Source organism: Camelus dromedarius, chromosome 6 (assembly GCF_036321535.1).
Source record: "Camelus dromedarius isolate mCamDro1 chromosome 6, mCamDro1.pat, whole genome shotgun sequence".
Taxonomy (NCBI): Eukaryota; Metazoa; Chordata; class Mammalia; order Artiodactyla; family Camelidae; genus Camelus; species Camelus dromedarius.
In genome coordinates, this window is record NC_087441.1 from 1,480,079 (window position 1) to 1,496,740 (window position 16,662).

Consider the following 16,662-nt stretch of genomic DNA (forward strand, 5'->3'; position numbering starts at 1 on the left):
TCTGAACACACTGGACAAACACTGGAATGGAAACAGTCACTTTTCATACAGATTTCCCTTCTGCAAGTCAGTCCGCCTGAATTTTGCTGGGGCTCAACGTGACCCCAGATGTGTAACTAAATCTCTGAAATCAGCTTTCCATGCACAACGCATAGAGGAAACCACTGTCCAGTGGCCATGCTGGAAAGCTGCCCAGTGCTTGCTGCCGCTTACGGTGACCCAGGAGCCAGATCCCGGTGGGGCAGTCGTCACTGCCATTAGGAGCCCCAGAACCGAGGGCCTGGAGATGAAACTCAATCAGTATCAACACAGCCTCAAGTTTTTGTCCTCCCAAACTTTAAGTGCTTTTTTGGGCATTAAAATATCCTAGCAGTGAACACTTACAGTTCTAGTATGCTCCCCTCTGGCTCTGCAAGATCTCCCCGCGTCTCTACAACCCTGAGAGACTCTGTACCCCGTGGAAGTCCTTCTGAAACCCCCAGCCCTGGCCTGGCCGGACAGTCCTGCTGAGGCCCCGTGGGATGCAGGTGGCCGTGAGGACGGAGGGCCAGGCCATGTTGCAGAGCCTGCACTGCCAGGCCCGCCCCCACCATGCCCGACATGCTTAGGTCATCATACTCCCGCCACCAGCCACCTTGGGGGCCTCACGCTCAAATCCACCTCGGGCGTCTGGTTTACAGCGGGAGGCAACGCAGCGACAGTGTAGCCGAGAAGCAGCCTCAACACCCCCAGGATGGCTGAGGCACAAAGTGGTCCTGAAAGCCTGGGATGTGCACGTGAGCCGCCACCAAAGGGACCCGAAGCCCACGGGTGAGTCTGTGCGGTCGGACAGACGCCCCACGGCCCGCAGACACTGCCTGACACAGAAAGGGCACTCGGCAGGAGTGAACGAGGTGTGGGGAGGGGACGGGCAGGGGGCTGGTTTTACAGATACCACCTTTGTCAGCACCAGGAAAACTGTGCAAATATGCTTAAATACATACAAAGTTTATTAAAAATAGGCTGCAAATGAAATACAGTAGAAATGGCAAACTACAGCAGTTTTGGTGTTTTCTCCATACAACACGGTCATGAGAAGCACTTTTACACGTATTCACATTTGCTCTAACCGTGCGAGGCCAAGCCCACACGTTTACGGGCTCACAGCCACACACACGAGTATCCCTGCGTGTAAACATTTACACGTGTCTGCACGTCCCGTGTGCTTGTCGTTCTCCACGCGTCAGCAGGACAGTGGCTCCCCTGCACCACTCCCTGCAGGGGAGCGTGGGCTCGGTGCGCCGGCGCTCGGGGCCGCTGCGCCAGCGCGGGGGGTAAGCGCGTGGGCCCTTCGTAAACGCCAGACCCGCTCCACCTCTCCCTCATCAAGGGGAGTGGTGGAAGCATGCTCCCGAAGAAGCACCTGGCAGACGGGAAGCGTGTGCGCCCGCATTTTAGTGAGCTATCACACGCCTCTCATTACAGTGGCGCCCGAGGCCAGAGAGCCTCTCCCTCTTCTGCCTGAAGTGCACACATTCCCCTCACACGCACGCTTGAGAGAGAAGAACACGGTGCAGAAAAGTCACCTGGACCCACAGCAGGGCTTGTCACATAGAAAACCTGCTCATAATCACAAAGGCAGTTAGCATTTTAACATCACATGATACATAATAAAGTGAGGTCCGTCTCCCCGACACCAGCCACGTACTCACAGCTGAAGCAGTGACAGCGGTAACTAATCATTCAACACATGGAAATTAAATAACTCTACTAGAAAGTGAAAAACGGCCTGGACTGCAGACGAGCGCCTCTTACAGTGTTTCAGTTACAGACCCCAGTGCGGCGGGGCCCCTCCCGTCCCCGATGGCAGACGATGGAGATCTCCCTCAAATTCTACGCTGCTGAGCGACAGCTGTGCTCAAGCGCCGCCCACTAACCTCTCAGGCCTTTTTGTTCCTGTTCACACCGGCGCTGTTCAGCTAACGGTATCCTCTTTCATAGATCCCCTGGAATAGCTGAAATATCTAATTAACTTTCTAACTTAACTGTCATCTTCAAAATCACCAACGGTTTATTGGCATAATAATAATATCCAGTATTTATAAAAATAAAATTTTCTAAGCTTAAATCTTGAAAATCTTCTTCCTGGAGAAAAATTTTTAAATCAAATACTTAAGAGTTGATCCAGAGGGCTGTACCTGTAAGGAACGGGATGGAACTTCTTACTTTCGGGAAGCTTCGGTCTAAGCTGCTTCCCGACTGTGCAGATGAGCCGGGAGGGCCACCACACGCCAGCTCCAGACCACTCCACAGAAGCTGCACGTCCTCACATGGTCCCCCTGGAGATAAAGCCTCTCCTGCAGGACAGTCTGCGGTCGCTACCGAGCAGTGCCAGCCACAGTCTGGGGAGCCCAGGCTGGCCTCCGTTTGACAGCTAAAATAACGCTTTTGAAAAAGAACAGAAGGAGAACTTTTCTGTGCTCTCTGTGGGAGACCGGGAGAAGGAACACCTCATCACACCGCCCTTCTTTCTGTCCCCTTTCAAACCCAGACTCAAAAAAAGAAACTAACAAGAAAGCTATCTTCACGAGAGTCCGATAATTAAGAAAGCAGACAGTGTCTAAATTGTAGAAATGACAGTCTCCTGGTAAAATACAACAGAACATCTTGGAACTGGAAGGCGTGCAGGAGCTATCGGAGGCTGGAAGCGCGCCCCTCCCCTGGGGCCCCCCCGAGGGCAGGCGGACGCGGGTCTCCCCTCTTCACTTTGTGCTCAGCTCGTTCTCCAGTTCTGTTAACTTGCGAGAGGCCTTGACTCGATTGGAGACGTCCTGACCTTGAGAAAACAGGCGCTGGCGCTCTCTGAAGGTCAGGTTTTCAGGGGCTCCAGGACCCCCAGGCAAGTCTGTGTCTTGGCTGCATGAAGAGGGAAACAGACTATTACTGTTCGAGATGGAGGCAGCCTGTCAGCAATTAGGTCAGTCTGCATAATGGGCAACTAAGTACAATTCTCTAAGGGAGAGACTCCTTCTTTGTTAAGTTTTGCCATAATCCTCCTATAGTTAAAATTGTTGGGGCTGCATTTAAACTCAAGTTAAAAAAGGGCAAAATGTTCCCCTTACTAAAATGTTAACTTTCTCCAGTCGTACCCAACTCTCAAAGAGCCAATAACTTCAATTTTAGTGAGCAGATAATTCTTAGTAGTTAACTAAACAGTGTTTCAATGAACCCATGTGTGCGAGAGGCAGCCATCCATACACCAGGGCTACACGAGCCCCAGAAGGCGCCAAGGAGTCTGCCGGTTAGTTCCATGTCACTGACGTCACGCCTGTTTGGGCAACGGCAGCTCGGCCTAAAGCCTAGGCAAGGACCTTCAGGGACGACCCTGGGCCAGTGTGCTGTCTGGCAGCACCAGGGTTGGCCCCGTGTGGCCGAGCAGGACATCGGACCTTGTCCTAGACTTCTCCGCCTCCTTCAGTGAAGCGAACAGCAGCACGTGCAGCTTGCTCTGAAGTTCTGACCAGAAAGCCTGGCGCCTACGCACTCCCTGAGACAGACCCGAATCAGCAACACAAAGAGCCTACGTGCTCGGAGGCGCGGACGAGGAGCACCTCCGCTGACAGAGGAGTCTCTGAAACTTCAGTCCAGCTCACAAAAGGTGGTGCGAGAAAAGGAAAAAGCCATCAACCAGGAGGCAGGTACTCGTCCAGCACGACTTCAGCACTTAAGTACCTTTTAGACAGTTTCTCCCTCGGCTCCCGACAGACGTCATGGGCCCCGATCGCTGTTCCCGAAGATCCCATGTAAGAGTCTGGTCCTTTCCCATAAAAGAAAAAGTCCAGGTTAAAGTGCTGCATTATTCCCAAGACGCTACTCGTGATGAGGGCACAGTGCTCAGAGGGGAGGAAGACATCTCTAAGTTCTGGTCCATCGGCTGGACACAGGGCCCTAGGTGGCCTGAGCTATCCAATCGCTACCCTCATAGGTGCTGAATAACCGGCCTTTATTATTAGAGAGGAAACAGCACAGGTCTTAGTAATAGCCAGAAAGTTCAAATCAGATAAAATGTGTAATTATCATGAATTCAGAACAAAATCCACAGGAGCCTGACCTAAATGGGGAGATAGCAAAATCTTTCAGACACCGCTGACACTGAAAATTTTCTTACACAATCACTGAGAGCAAATGTAATCCAAAGATTCAGAAATAATCTTCCTCTTTTCAGGGCAGCTATGGAATTTTCTTCCCCCAAAATAAATGGCCATAATTATTAAAACAAAACTTTTGAAGAAAATGAGCTACTAAAACCCCGTGGTGTTTGATACTAATGCTGCAGATATACAAGATCACCGACAGAATGAAAAGGAGACGGAAGCAGCACCGTGACCGTTGGACACTTGGCCTTACAGCCTGGCTCCACCTGTGACCTGCCAGCACCTGCGCGTGAGCTACAGGGCCAGGCTGGCAACAGTACCATCTGCCCATCTACTGCAAGAGTTGTTGCAGATGAAAAGATGATGCAGGCAAAAAGCTTTAAATGCATCCAAATAAAGTAACAATGCTACTAATGATACATGATTTAGGCCTCAGTGCATTAAATCAGCACTGCCGTGCTTCTGTTAACTGTGACATCAGTGAGAAATTTCACACTTGGAAAAACCTTTTGCTTATGAAAACATAGGCCAGGGTAGTAAGTGCTCAAAACCCTCGGCAAACACTGACAGTGTTGTGCATTGCATTAAACAGGCCACAAAACTAACACAATATTCAACATCAAATTATCCTTTTCAGGCAAGTCGCATAAAAGTGAGTTTCATGTTTCTCCCCTATATAAAAGGACCGAGGGTGCAGCAGGCGTGCTGGTGCACTTGAGAGAGCTGGGTCCCTTCTGAACAGCCCCTCTGGGCACTGCCTCTGTCCTCGTGACCTAGATGGAAGCACCGCACAGGAAGTCCTCCTCAGCAAAGACTCAAAAGATTGAACAGAAACACACCTCGTTAACTTCAAGGAAATCCGTTCTGGGCCTTTGGATAAATTATGTGCAGAGTGGAAAATGTTCAATTTTAACTCAGTTTTTTCCTTCATTTTGTTTAAAAAAATGTTGTGTTGTATCTTTTGAGCTTTGTTTTAAGAATACTTGCTTCTTCCCACTGGTAAAGATCAAGTCTTGAAAATTTTCAGAATTTTTAATCAGAACACCACATACTTTCAGCTGACTGTATATGAAGTCACACTACACACTTCCCGGGTAATTATCAAGGAACTTCAGTGAGAAGCACCTGCAGCATGCTGCCCTGGTGGGACCCCGCAGCAGCCGCCCCAGTCATGCCTACTCTGCTCCCTGCAGCCCCAGGGGAAGGAGCAAGCCCCGTCTGCAGACGCAGCGAGACCAGAGCGCTCACACCAGAGACAGAGGGGCACATAGCGAGGCGGTGAGATGGTGGGCGGGAAGGCAGAATGCAGACAGCTCTGTACTTTACGAAGAGTCTTCAAGGAAGCAGGAGCGCGCAGGTGCAGGTGTAACCTGCTCCCGTGGGGTACTTTGGTGTGAAACAGAAGAAGGGTTAGTGACGTGCCTGGGAGCCCCAATGGCGAGGAGCAGCATCTCACTGGCGCATCCCTCACCAAACCTCATGTTTACTGGTGTCACAGCACTCATAAAACACCTAGAGTGCAGCCTGCAGTCTGATGCAAGGAAACATAGCGTCTTGCTTCAAAACTTACTGGTATCATATTAAAAGTCTTTAACGGTATCACATTCTAGTTATTTACAACAGGAATTTCACGAAAAGATTGACTTTTGGCTTCTGAGTGACTCACCATAAGTCGTTTCTATTAAAATTCCCAAGTGGATCAAGGCTCTGACTCAGGTGGCCGTTTACGTGAGAGCCAATCACCTAAGGCTGACTATTCAAGCACAAGGCCGCTGTGCTGCGCTACGCAGAATTCAGAAGACACTTGTACTCGCTACAAATGACACTACTACGTTTGAGAATGTTTATTACCAGCATTCCAATCTTGTTTATAATGTATGGTTATGTTTTAAATACAACTTTCAGTGCTGAGTACCGCGCGGGACAGCCCTGAGGCACACGGCCGCACCTGCAGTGACTGCGGGGGAGACCTCGAGGCAGAGGAAGCCAACTGGGTCCCACAGCCCAAGCCACACTGAGCCGAGGACACGGGGAGCAGGCAGGGACGAGGGCAAAGGGTCAGTTCACAGGGACCAGGCCCTGGCCCAGCCCGAGTTGGGTAGCCTGCGTGAAGAGCACCTCTGGCCCAGGCCAGTCCCGACTACTCCAACCCAACCACCGTGAGAGGCAGGCGCCACCTTGGAAGGCAGTGCCCCGGTGGCAAATCTGTGACAGAAAGTTGTTAAACTCGTGTTAAATGACCGACACTTAACATGGAACAATAACACTACTCAGAAGAAATTTAACTTCAGACACCAAGATGCGTGTAAAGGGGACTTGTTCAACCACAGGTGAGAATCATCTCAAGAGGCAGAGCATGAAGGCCTAGGCCAACAGTACTTCAGATGATCACGGGGAGCGCAGAAGGGCTGATTGAGGAAAGGGAGCGCAGGAAAGATTCGACGTGATTGGAGCGCTGAGCTTACTGCCCATGAGCCGGAGGGGGAGGGGGACCACCGTGCCCAGAGCAGGGATCACATGAAATCGAATTCCAAAGCAGTGCTGATCAAGGGGCTGCACTCCGAGGAGGGTGCGAGGGCCCGAGACTCCAATCAGAGGAGAGAGGGGGCTCGATCGGCAAGGCAACTTTTTACCTCTACCTCTGGAGGGACGGTGGAAGCTCGGTTTTTTTGGAGGGGGCGGGGGCGGGCCTGCTCTGTGCGCAGTACTGTTGGCGCTGGCCGGGGGTGGCCGGAATGAGTTGGAGAGGAAGATGCCGTCGGAGGCCGGGCGCGGCTGTGGCCGCAGGGCGGCGGGGGTCAGGTCCCCGAGAGACTGCCTGGTGCTGGAGTGCTTGTCCTGACCTGCTAGGCCGTCCTCCTCCTCCTCCTCGTTGTAAGCCACGAGCTTGGCGGTGTACAGGGAGTCGGGGGAGAGGACCTGCGCCTGCAGGTAAGAGGCGGTGCGCTGGGGCGGGGGCGGAGGCGCGGGCCCCGGGGGCGCCTGCGGGAGCGGCTCGTAGCCCTGCGGGAGCGGGGGCCGGCCCAGGCCCGGCTCCTCGGGCTCCAGCAGCCGGCGCTCCGCCTCGTCGTGCTGTCTGCGCCTCTCGGCCTCCAGGCGGCTGTAATACCCTTCTTCCTGTCGCCTCTGTGGGCCGGAGAGACAAAAGCGCAAAGGTCAGAGGGCAGAGGGCGCCAGGGCCACCCCCACTGGCCTTCACAGGTGGGAAAGGACAGCGACAGGGTCCTCGGGACTGGAGGGCGTCCGCATAACAACTACCGTGACAGCCGCAGCATGTCACCCGAGGCGCCCGGGCCTCGGGAAAACGGTGGTCCCGCGTGGGGCGAGGCGGGGGCGGACGCGTGCGCGCTGGGTCCCCACGTCACTCCACCAGCTTACCCCTCCCTCTCCCTCTGTTTCTGGCAGCCTGTTGACTTACCTGTTCCCCCCGGGGTTACAGACAAAACCAACCACAACTAGGCTACCCCTGGCTCTAGGGCCGGCCCCTCCGAAGAGCCGCCATCCCGCCATCCGTCTGTCCGACAGAGCTGCTCCGCTCAGCCCAGGCGAGGGGGCGTGGCCCTGCCCAGGCGAGGGGGGCGTGGCTAGGCCGTCTGGCTTATTTCTAGCTACTCGGAGGGAAATTAATAGGAAACCAAAAGCTGTGAAGAACACGACTCATTTTCCCAAGGTGACAACTAACAAATATGCTTCCCCCAGTTCTTAATTTATATTTCAAATCTTAAACTCCCTGTCAGACAGAAAAGCGGAGAGCCAGGCATTAACAGCAATGACAAGATATTCAAGTATATTTACTGTACATTTTTTCTGACATACATCTGCACAAACTACAGTTGACAGTGTTAAAGTTAATTCAACATGAGAAAAGATAACAGCACAGTTTTGTTAAAGATTGACAGACGTTTCAGAACACAAGAGAAAAGTCAGTCAGAAAGGGAATGAAAATCAAACAATAATCCGCCTTGACTAAGAATGTTTGCTGCAGAACGGAGTAAGAACGGAGTACAATGGATTTTAAATTCAGTCAACCGAAGATAACTTTTAGGGGCCCTGCTGCGTCAGGATTAAAGTCTAAAGTCCTTAGTCCCCATTTCAGCTTGCATGTTGCGCTTTCTCCCTGCCCCTCCACACGCGTGCACACACACGCAGTGAGGACAAGGGTCACAGCCCCGCCCTCTGCGGGAGGAAACCAGGAGTTAAGGCCAGCCTCAATCACGACCCTGAGCCCAATTTCTCATCTTATCTTCCTCCTCTATGTTGAGACATCCTGAAGGAAAACATTTTTATCTTATTTTCTACACAAAATAAGTGTTCTCTTACGGTGAGGAATGAAATCCGGAATGAGCTCGGTGGAGATGTCAGGAATCTCAGCACCACACGAGCAACAGCTGCTTGGGAACATTTTAGGCGGAAAATAAAACAGCGTCTTTCAGTCACACTTAGAGCAGATACAGTTATGTGACTGGAAGTGACTTCATCCTACCCCACAAATGAATGATGCATTTTCCTATGACAAAGCAAACCCATCAATTTTGGACATTCTGTATTAAAAATAGGTTATTCAGCTTCTTTTTATACTGAGCACTCAATTATAGAAGTGGTTACCAAAACACAGGCACATCTGACATTATCATGAATTGTGAGCACGCACGTTGGAAAAAAAATCAAGTAACCCTAGTTCCCCAAGTGGAGAGCACCGCCTGGCCTTGGCACATGCGCTCTGCTCCCTGGTGGCAGCCACTGCCTTCGCTGGGGCCCCACGGGGACATGGCAGCCCTGAGTGCCTGGCCTCGGGCGCACACCCCCGGGACGGCAGGAACACAGACACTGCAAGACCCAGCGCAGCGGCTCAAATTCTGGGAATCTGATCTCCTCAGACGGATCGTGACTTCGCAAGATGCAAGGGGAGCCTCACCCTGAAAGCCCGGGCTGCTTGAGAGCCTCAAAGCTGCTCAGATGCAACCGACAGCAGGGTGGCAGGAAGGGGAAAGCTCTGTCAGCTGTGGACATCACCCATCTCAGCCCAGGCGTGTGTCCCTAAGTCCTTCACTCCACTCTCATTTACCTGCATCGTCACCTCGCTCTGTCCATGTGTGCCTGACCACTGTGGACCCCGGGAGATCCTATCACAACCGAACGCTTACCCGAAGTTCTCATTTGCACAGGTGGGTGGGGGGTGCTGGGTACGGGTCACTGGACTATTGAAGAAGGAATAAAAGCCGAGTCTCCCCATCAGAAGCTGTGGCCTCACAGAAGGGAGTGACAGAGAAGGTGGGCTTCTCCCACATGTCGTCCAGTGGCAGGCTACCCTCCCCCACACCAAGAGGCCCCACAGGGAGCTGGCAGCCGCGGTTAGAGTCGGGATGACAGCACTTCTCAGATTAGGTCAAATTTGTTGTCATTTTAAAAACAATGAAAAGGACTACTTGAATCTTACAAACCCACAGACGGAAACTGAGTACTAACTCAGAATATTTACCAGGTTACATATTAAGTTAAAATGTCCTCATGTCATGTTTTTTATTAATGTACCATTGACCAGAATGGCGTGATTTCTGGAAATGACCTATTTGAAATAATGTCAACAGACTGTCTTCCTACGTTCCTGTTGCTTCCCGCAGCCCGAACTCAGTGCAAACACCTGGACAAGTGTCACCTGCACAGTGAGCGCGGGACCCCGCCCAGCAAGACCAGAGCGAGCACCGAGGATGCGGCGGAGCAGGCTCCCGGTTCAGGCGTCCGGGGGGCGAGACCCGCGGACGGGGCTCGGCAGGCAGTTCAGGACAGAGGCAGGGGCCAGACCGGCTCACGTCGTGTCCGGGACAAGCGGGGGTGGGGGGAGGGCCCGGCCCTGCTCTGTCCGCACGGCGCACGCGGACTCCTAGCCCTCCGCCCGCACCCGGGGGCGGCGCCCTCACAGGACCACGACCTTTTCCTCGGCGTCGCGCCTCAGCCGCTCCTCGTCCTGGCGCCGCCGCTCCTCCTCGTGCCGGGCCCGCTCCTCCGCCTCCCGCTGCCGCATCTCCTCCAGCTGCTGCTGCCGCCGCCGCTCCTCGTCCTGCAACTGACAGCGCGGCCGTCACGCGCGGCCGCGGGCACCGCGCAGCGCACACGACAGCACGCGCGCGCGCGCGCACACACACACACACACACACACACACACACAGCCGAGGACACCCGGGGCCCGGGGAGGGACGGGGACATGGGACGTCACAGCTCGACAGTTCCACAGGAAGTCACCTAAAACTGCCACCGACGGTGGCTCAGAGCAGGAGGAGCTTGCCCTACACAGTCACATGTCAAACACGATTCCTTAACTTAACAGACCTGGGCAACCAGCCCCTGGGAGTGGACAGGGGGAGCCCGGTCTGTGGAACCACCAGACAGACCCACTCAACCACCCGCTCCTCCACCCTTGCTTTAGTTCCCACCACAAAGGTCCAGAAAAATGCTGCCACCCTTGTGGGGTGTGGCAGTGAACCCAGCCTCTCCGTGGGGGTGGGGGGCCTAGGGCTCTCGTGGCAGCACCAGATCCCGGGGACCAGCGGCTGCCTTTCCTCAGAGCTCAGTTTCTAGCCCTCCATCTGCTCCGGCCCTTGGCCACTGTTCCCTCTGGATCCCACCTTGGACTGCAACAATTCCTTCCCAGCTCGGGGACGTCTCCAGACTCTGAGTCACAGAATCCGAACCTGACAGCTGGAAGGAACCTGATTCGAACTTCCTTCTGCGCCAGCTCTGCCGAGGAATCTACCGCTTTGTGTGGACACCTTCGGTGTCGGGGGACCTACCGCCCCCTCCCAAGGCCGCGCGGTCAGGTTTCAGGTGACCGCCAGTCAAGAGCCTTTCTGAACTCCTCACCTGATGGTTCGCTTCCTGTTTTTCATCGCTCAGGGCCTACCTTCTGGAACAATACAGAACACATAACGACACCCCAAACCCGAAGACGCGTCTTCTACCTGGAGGGGCTCTCAGCTCCCCCAGCTTCCTGCTCTCCCTTCTCCACGCACTGCAGGGCCAAGCCCCCTGAGCGACCTGGAGTGAAGAGCGCCCGTGCCCAGAGCAGAGGCGGGCTCTTCCCTGTGGTGCCCGTGCGGCTCAGCTGAGAAAGGGCACCACTGGGCACCCTGCACTACTGGTTCTCAGCACCTGCAGCACCGCACCGCCCGACAGCAACAGGAGGTGGCGCCACATTTCTACAACTAACACAGCCCTGAAGCCACCCAGGTCCGCCTCGCACCCCCGCAGGGCTCCCGGGCGTGACACCCCTCAAGGGTGCCTCAGTATCCACGAATCGCCAGTCTACAAAGCACTCACAGCAAACACAGAAAATGCTGAACTTCTGGATTTGAACCGTTTGAACGTATTTTTTAAAACAAAAACCTAACAACTTCACTCTTGCCTGGTTTCTGTGGAACAAAAACTGTGTCTGGTGGGAAAGTAACAAAAGAACTTGGGTCATTAGGCTTTTTCATGTCAGCAAACAATAAAACATCCTAGAAAAAAAATGAAAATTCCCTTCCCAAGAAGACAAATCAGCTGCGCTCCCTCCTGAGAATACGGAGGTCTAGGCCCAGCAGGAGGTTAGGGTGAGTCGCTTTTGGGGCTTCTGTGGCAGGAGTAGAGGCTGATGACTAAGAATCAGGGACGCAGTCGGGGGCCCTGCTCTGTGAAAGCGCACAGAGGGCCGTCCTCCCTGAGGGACATACAGCCGACAGTGGACGGGCTTGTCAGGGATTCTGGAGTCATCAGCAAAAATTATGAGGAGTAACACCCAAATTAAAAAAAACAGATAAATAAAACAGCAGCTGGTAATATTAAACACCTACAGAAAAGGAATTTATGGAAGAATGTAACACTGCATGAGTGCAGTAGGTTTTCTGTGACCCAATAAAGTACAAACTAACTTCACAGTTATACTTTCCAAACCTAATGGAAAACAAGTTCTCAGCAGGAAGAACAGCATGCACTGAAATAGCCAATTCGTTCTTCTAAGTGGGTGTGTAATTTTAAGAAATCAGAACAATTACAATTCTCATCATTACAGCTATAGAATTCCACCTTATAAATCTATACACAAGCATTTTCTCTTAAAAACCTTCATTCTTCTAAATCTGGACGGTGGTAGGCAAGGAGCCATCTCCTCGTGCTCAGGTTACTGGTTACGATCTTTAAAGTCAGGCAGCTGAGCCGGCACTATTATAATTGAGGCAGTGTCTTCCCACTTCGATAACCTGTTTCCTATATTTTCATTTTTAAAACAGATTGTTTTGTTCTTCAAAAATATGCTGCTTTACTCAAAAAAAAAAAAAAAGCATTAATGAGAGAAAAGAGAATCTCTAAATTTACTCCAAGTACTAGCTCCAGATGGCACGCTGAGCTACGCGGTCTGCCCACACCTCACAACCGCTGAAGGGCACCGAGGTCGGAGCTGCAGTGACGAGACGGTGACAGACTGTCTGCACTGACCCTGAGGTTCAATGACAGGAGAGAGCTCCCTGTTTTACACTAAGGAGGGTTAGTTACTGCTCTCGAAGCCGTCTTGGGAGAGGTTCTACTCGGGGACACATCTGAATAGATACAATAATCATTCTTACAGAATAATCAAGACACCCCGGACCAAAGGTATTCGCACCAAGTACTGCCCTGGGATTGCAAAAGCCGTGCGGTAACCTTGAACCAAGGTTCTGCTGCCCTGGGGCAGTCCACGTTTCCAAGAAAGGTACTTTCAGATGTAACAAAAGAAAGTATGCTGAGATTTGTTCGTATCTGTTTATATCTTTGTGCCACAGAAATACACTAACTTGCATATTTAATTTATAACAGAAATCCCACTAAGGGAGACAGGCAGCCCGCCTCACACCCCTGGGGCTGTCCCCGACATAAGCAGATGAGCTCTGTGTTCCAGCCCCACGCGCAGCCATGCTGGTTTTACTGCGAGCCTTCCTGCTCCTAGAGGGACACTGCGGCTTCCTGCAGGGGGGCGGGGCCTACCCCTCCGCCGTGGTACTCCCGGCAGAGCGTCTGCCGCCCGAGGCCCTGGAGGCACAGCTCTCACTCAGCTTCCCACGAATTCTCGCTTAAAGTTTTTATAAAGCTTTTAATTCAGCTGCTTCCTTGCCTGGGATGCCCAATTTCCACAGCCCCGCGTCAGGACCAGACAGGGAGGCCGCCTACAGGGTCACGGAAGACACCGCCTCTCAGCTTTACCCAAAGGGGAGGGATTTTTCCCGAGATGTCAGGCCACCCGAGTCGGAAGACCAGCCAGCAAAATGGTCACAAGCCAAAGCTGAGCCAACTGGGAGATGACGAGGTCACATAAATTCCTACTTGAAAGACAGTTCATTCACACAACAGTCTTGTGAGCAGCAGACGTTTCTGTGAGGGGCACTGAATCCGAACCCAGAGGATTCTGGTTGGAGTCTGGACTCTCACTACCTGACTTGGAGCGGGTGTTTCTGAAATGCCAGGCGTGCCCTCCTCGTCCACCCACGTCACAGGCTGTTAGGAAGAGAGGGTCACATGTGCTTACTTGGCCGGCCAGAGCAATGAAGGCATGGGTCCAGTCCCGCCCTGGGCAGAGGACCAGCCAGGTGAGCGGGCAAGGCTGGGGGGGGGGGGGCCCGGCCCGGGGAGGCGCCCTGAAGGCTCCAGGAAGACTCAGAAGCGAGCGATTCGGCAGGAAATGACGGGGGCTCAGGCTGGGGTGGGTCTAGATGGTCAGGTTCTGAGAAAGATGGTAAATTTCTCCACAGAGAGAAAAAGGGGTTTTGGTGACGAAGGTTTTAGACTGAGCAATGAAGAGTCAAGTGGACGGGGAAGGCTGGAGGTCGTGGGGTGGGGCTGGGGGCGCGTGGGAGTATGAGGAGTCTCGTCCCACCCCAGGGGCCAGACCGATGTGGGTGCCCGACACTGGGGGCCCGGAGGGACAGCCAGGGAGCTTCAGCGTCTCTGCAGCTCGCGGCTCTCACGTGGGAGGAGACCTGTCTCATTCATCCACTGTCACCAAAATTTGTGTGGCTGAGCCTAAGAAAACCCCTACAAAGTGCACAGGAGTGTCCTGAACACGTGGGCACTTGTGTGCATGGTCCCCCTCGTCTCAAGGATGGGCTGGTGCCCGCCAGAGGAGCTTCCGGCCACAGAGCCACGCATTCGGGCCTAACAAGAGCTCTGTGGTGATATTAGTGTTCACTGGAGAATTAGGCTATGAAATGCTGAAAATGTGCTGGTTAAGTCAGTGTTAACACTCAAAATAATTCTCTTTTAAAGAAAGAAAAGCTCTGAGCTATCCCTCTGAAATACGAATCTCAGCACCACCCCGTCCTTCCACGCCGGTGCGAATCTGTCGCACAAGCCCACGTGCACGAGCCCCTGGGGCCCCCTCCAGGCCACGGCCCCCGGCTGGCTCTGGCGCACCCCGCACTCTGAGCGGGCACACGGCAGAGGAAGACGTGGATGGAACTGATCGGTACTGCCAGCACCCACTGTGCGGACCACCTAGTACACACAGAAGTAGCGGGAGAAACAGATACTTCTTTTCTCAGTACCACGTGGGAAAAACGTAAAGCTTGGAAAACATCCCTTTGAGTCATCGGGGAGGGGAGATGTTTTCAAGAGAGGTTTCCCTTTGGCGTGGCACTGCCAACATGCTATTTAAATTGAAAAAACAAACAAACAAACAAAAAAGGAGGGCTGTTATTTGGTGAAAAGGCCATTAAAGTCAAACCTGGATTCAGGGATTTGTCTAAGTATTGTCAGTCAGCAGACAGATTTGTATCATTTAAAAGCTGGCTAACAACACATGCTGATATGAAGTTGATACAAATGTACCAATGAGAACACGTGTCTGGCAGGTGACAGAGATACAGTAGTCAAGCATAGAGGGCACCAACCGACTGACCCAGTCTCCCCAATACTGACGTTAAACATGCAGAATGCGACCTCAAGTATCTATCGGCAATGAACTAGGCTAAAATCAAGTTAGGTATTATTAAAGGAAACAGAATAAATGTTTACTGGAAATCCCCTTTCTCTCCCAACAGACAGTTAATCTTAGTTGTTGCACCCTGTCAGTACCAGGTGAACTAGATTTCTAACAATGAATATTTAAAATGTGTTTTCAATTTAACAGGGATGAAACAGATTGCTTCTTGCAAAATTCCTCTCATCTGCTCGTGTATTTACGAGTATGTAAGAATATACAGTATGAATTTTATGACTAAAACTGAGTAAAGGTCAAAACCATAAACAAACAATAAGTAACACTTAAACAAAGAAAACCAAAGAATAACTAAATCTAAACACATTCAAAGGCATGCTTCTAGAGTCAGGGAACCATGTATCCTGATCTAGGCCACCCCTAAGAACCAGATCTACTGACAACATAAAACCACCACCACCAAAAAAAAAAAAAAAAAAAAAAAATCAAGACAGAAAAAAAGGACCCAAGGGAAAGAAACAAGAACATACCAAATCTAGAACAGAGATTGCTGGCAGAGCAGTCTGCTGCAGGCAACAGAGAAGGAAAAAAGAAAGACGCAGTGTGAACAAAAGGGCAGTTTAGACCTGTTTCCCGCCGCCAGCTTGTCTGCTGTTCTCATGCTTCACCTGTTTCGAAGGCAACCCAACGAGAAAAGTAAAGAGCCACAGACTGATTTCCAGTCCTCAGAAACAGAAATGGCCTCGTGAGTTTCATCATTAAGACTCGCAGAAACTGAGAAAAGTGAACCCTCCCTTAGCTCTCTTATTTGGAGACTAAGATACGCATCTTAATACAATTAATGGTAAATACACATATTTTAATTGAATTATCATAAAAAATTTCCAAATATCGTAATTCATACTAACAGGCTTTGAAATATTCAGTGTTTTAACCATTTGGAAAAACTGACAGACCTTCAGTAAAAATTTAGTCTTCAGAGAAAAGAATATTTATAGCAATAGTGCAGGGTGGTCTCTAACTTTCCACTCTCGTTGGGATACAGTTATAACAATAAACATCAGTATGTCCACTCGTTTACCACGAAGGTCGGCTTCAGACTCAGAGCTAAGACTGCAGGAGGGCAGCTGTGGGCGAGACACGGCCACGGCCACGGCCTGGGGCCACCTGCAACGCGCCTGCTGGGATACCAGCGGAGCGGCGGGTCACTGCGCTCACCACCAGCGCACGGCAGCCACGTACAGCGCCGGACAGTGTGCTGGCCGCAGGGGCACAGCTCTGAGAGCTCTTACACTGAAAGCAGTTATCTATCAAACAGCTGCTCCTTCCAACACAACAGTGCTAGTGGGAAGTGCGGTCGTTCTTGAGGAGGTGTGCAGCTGATGCCTTGGACAATACTAACAAAACAAGGTGACAGTGAACATTTAGCCCTTTAAGTAACTTGTGTGTGGTGACACTTCAGGAAAACAATTCACAGAGCAAAGTGAAAGGGGGTCACTGCTGGTTCTAGGCCTCACTGATAATTACCAAAGACTGAATTTCACCATGAGGTAGAAAGACTGAAGTATCTGACGTGGCAGCTGCCTGTTGAGG

At 52.0% G+C, this 16,662-nt stretch overlaps 1 protein-coding gene across 21 annotated transcripts in view; it reads right to left on the reverse strand.

Annotated features, from left to right (window-relative positions):
• Positions 1-966: 966 nt before the first annotated feature.
• The window catches only part of AFDN (afadin, adherens junction formation factor), a 122,896-nt gene continuing 107,200 nt past the window's right edge, over positions 967-16,662 (reverse strand). For 8 of the 21 annotated variants that reach the window (XM_064486456.1, XM_064486450.1, XM_064486446.1 and 5 more), the window contains 5 exons: positions 15,600-15,635; positions 10,063-10,197; positions 6,767-7,259; positions 3,712-3,796; positions 967-2,895 (listed from right to left, as the gene is read on the reverse strand). In XM_064486456.1, coding sequence (XP_064342526.1) covers positions 2,742-2,895; positions 3,712-3,796; positions 6,767-7,259; positions 10,063-10,197; positions 15,600-15,635 — 903 coding nt within the window. In that variant the 3' untranslated portion in view covers positions 967-2,741. The remainder of the gene's footprint in view (positions 2,896-3,711; positions 3,797-6,766; positions 7,260-10,062; positions 10,198-15,599; positions 15,636-16,662) is intronic. The other 13 variants (XM_064486462.1, XM_064486464.1, XM_064486463.1 and 10 more) reach the window with 7 other exon arrangements.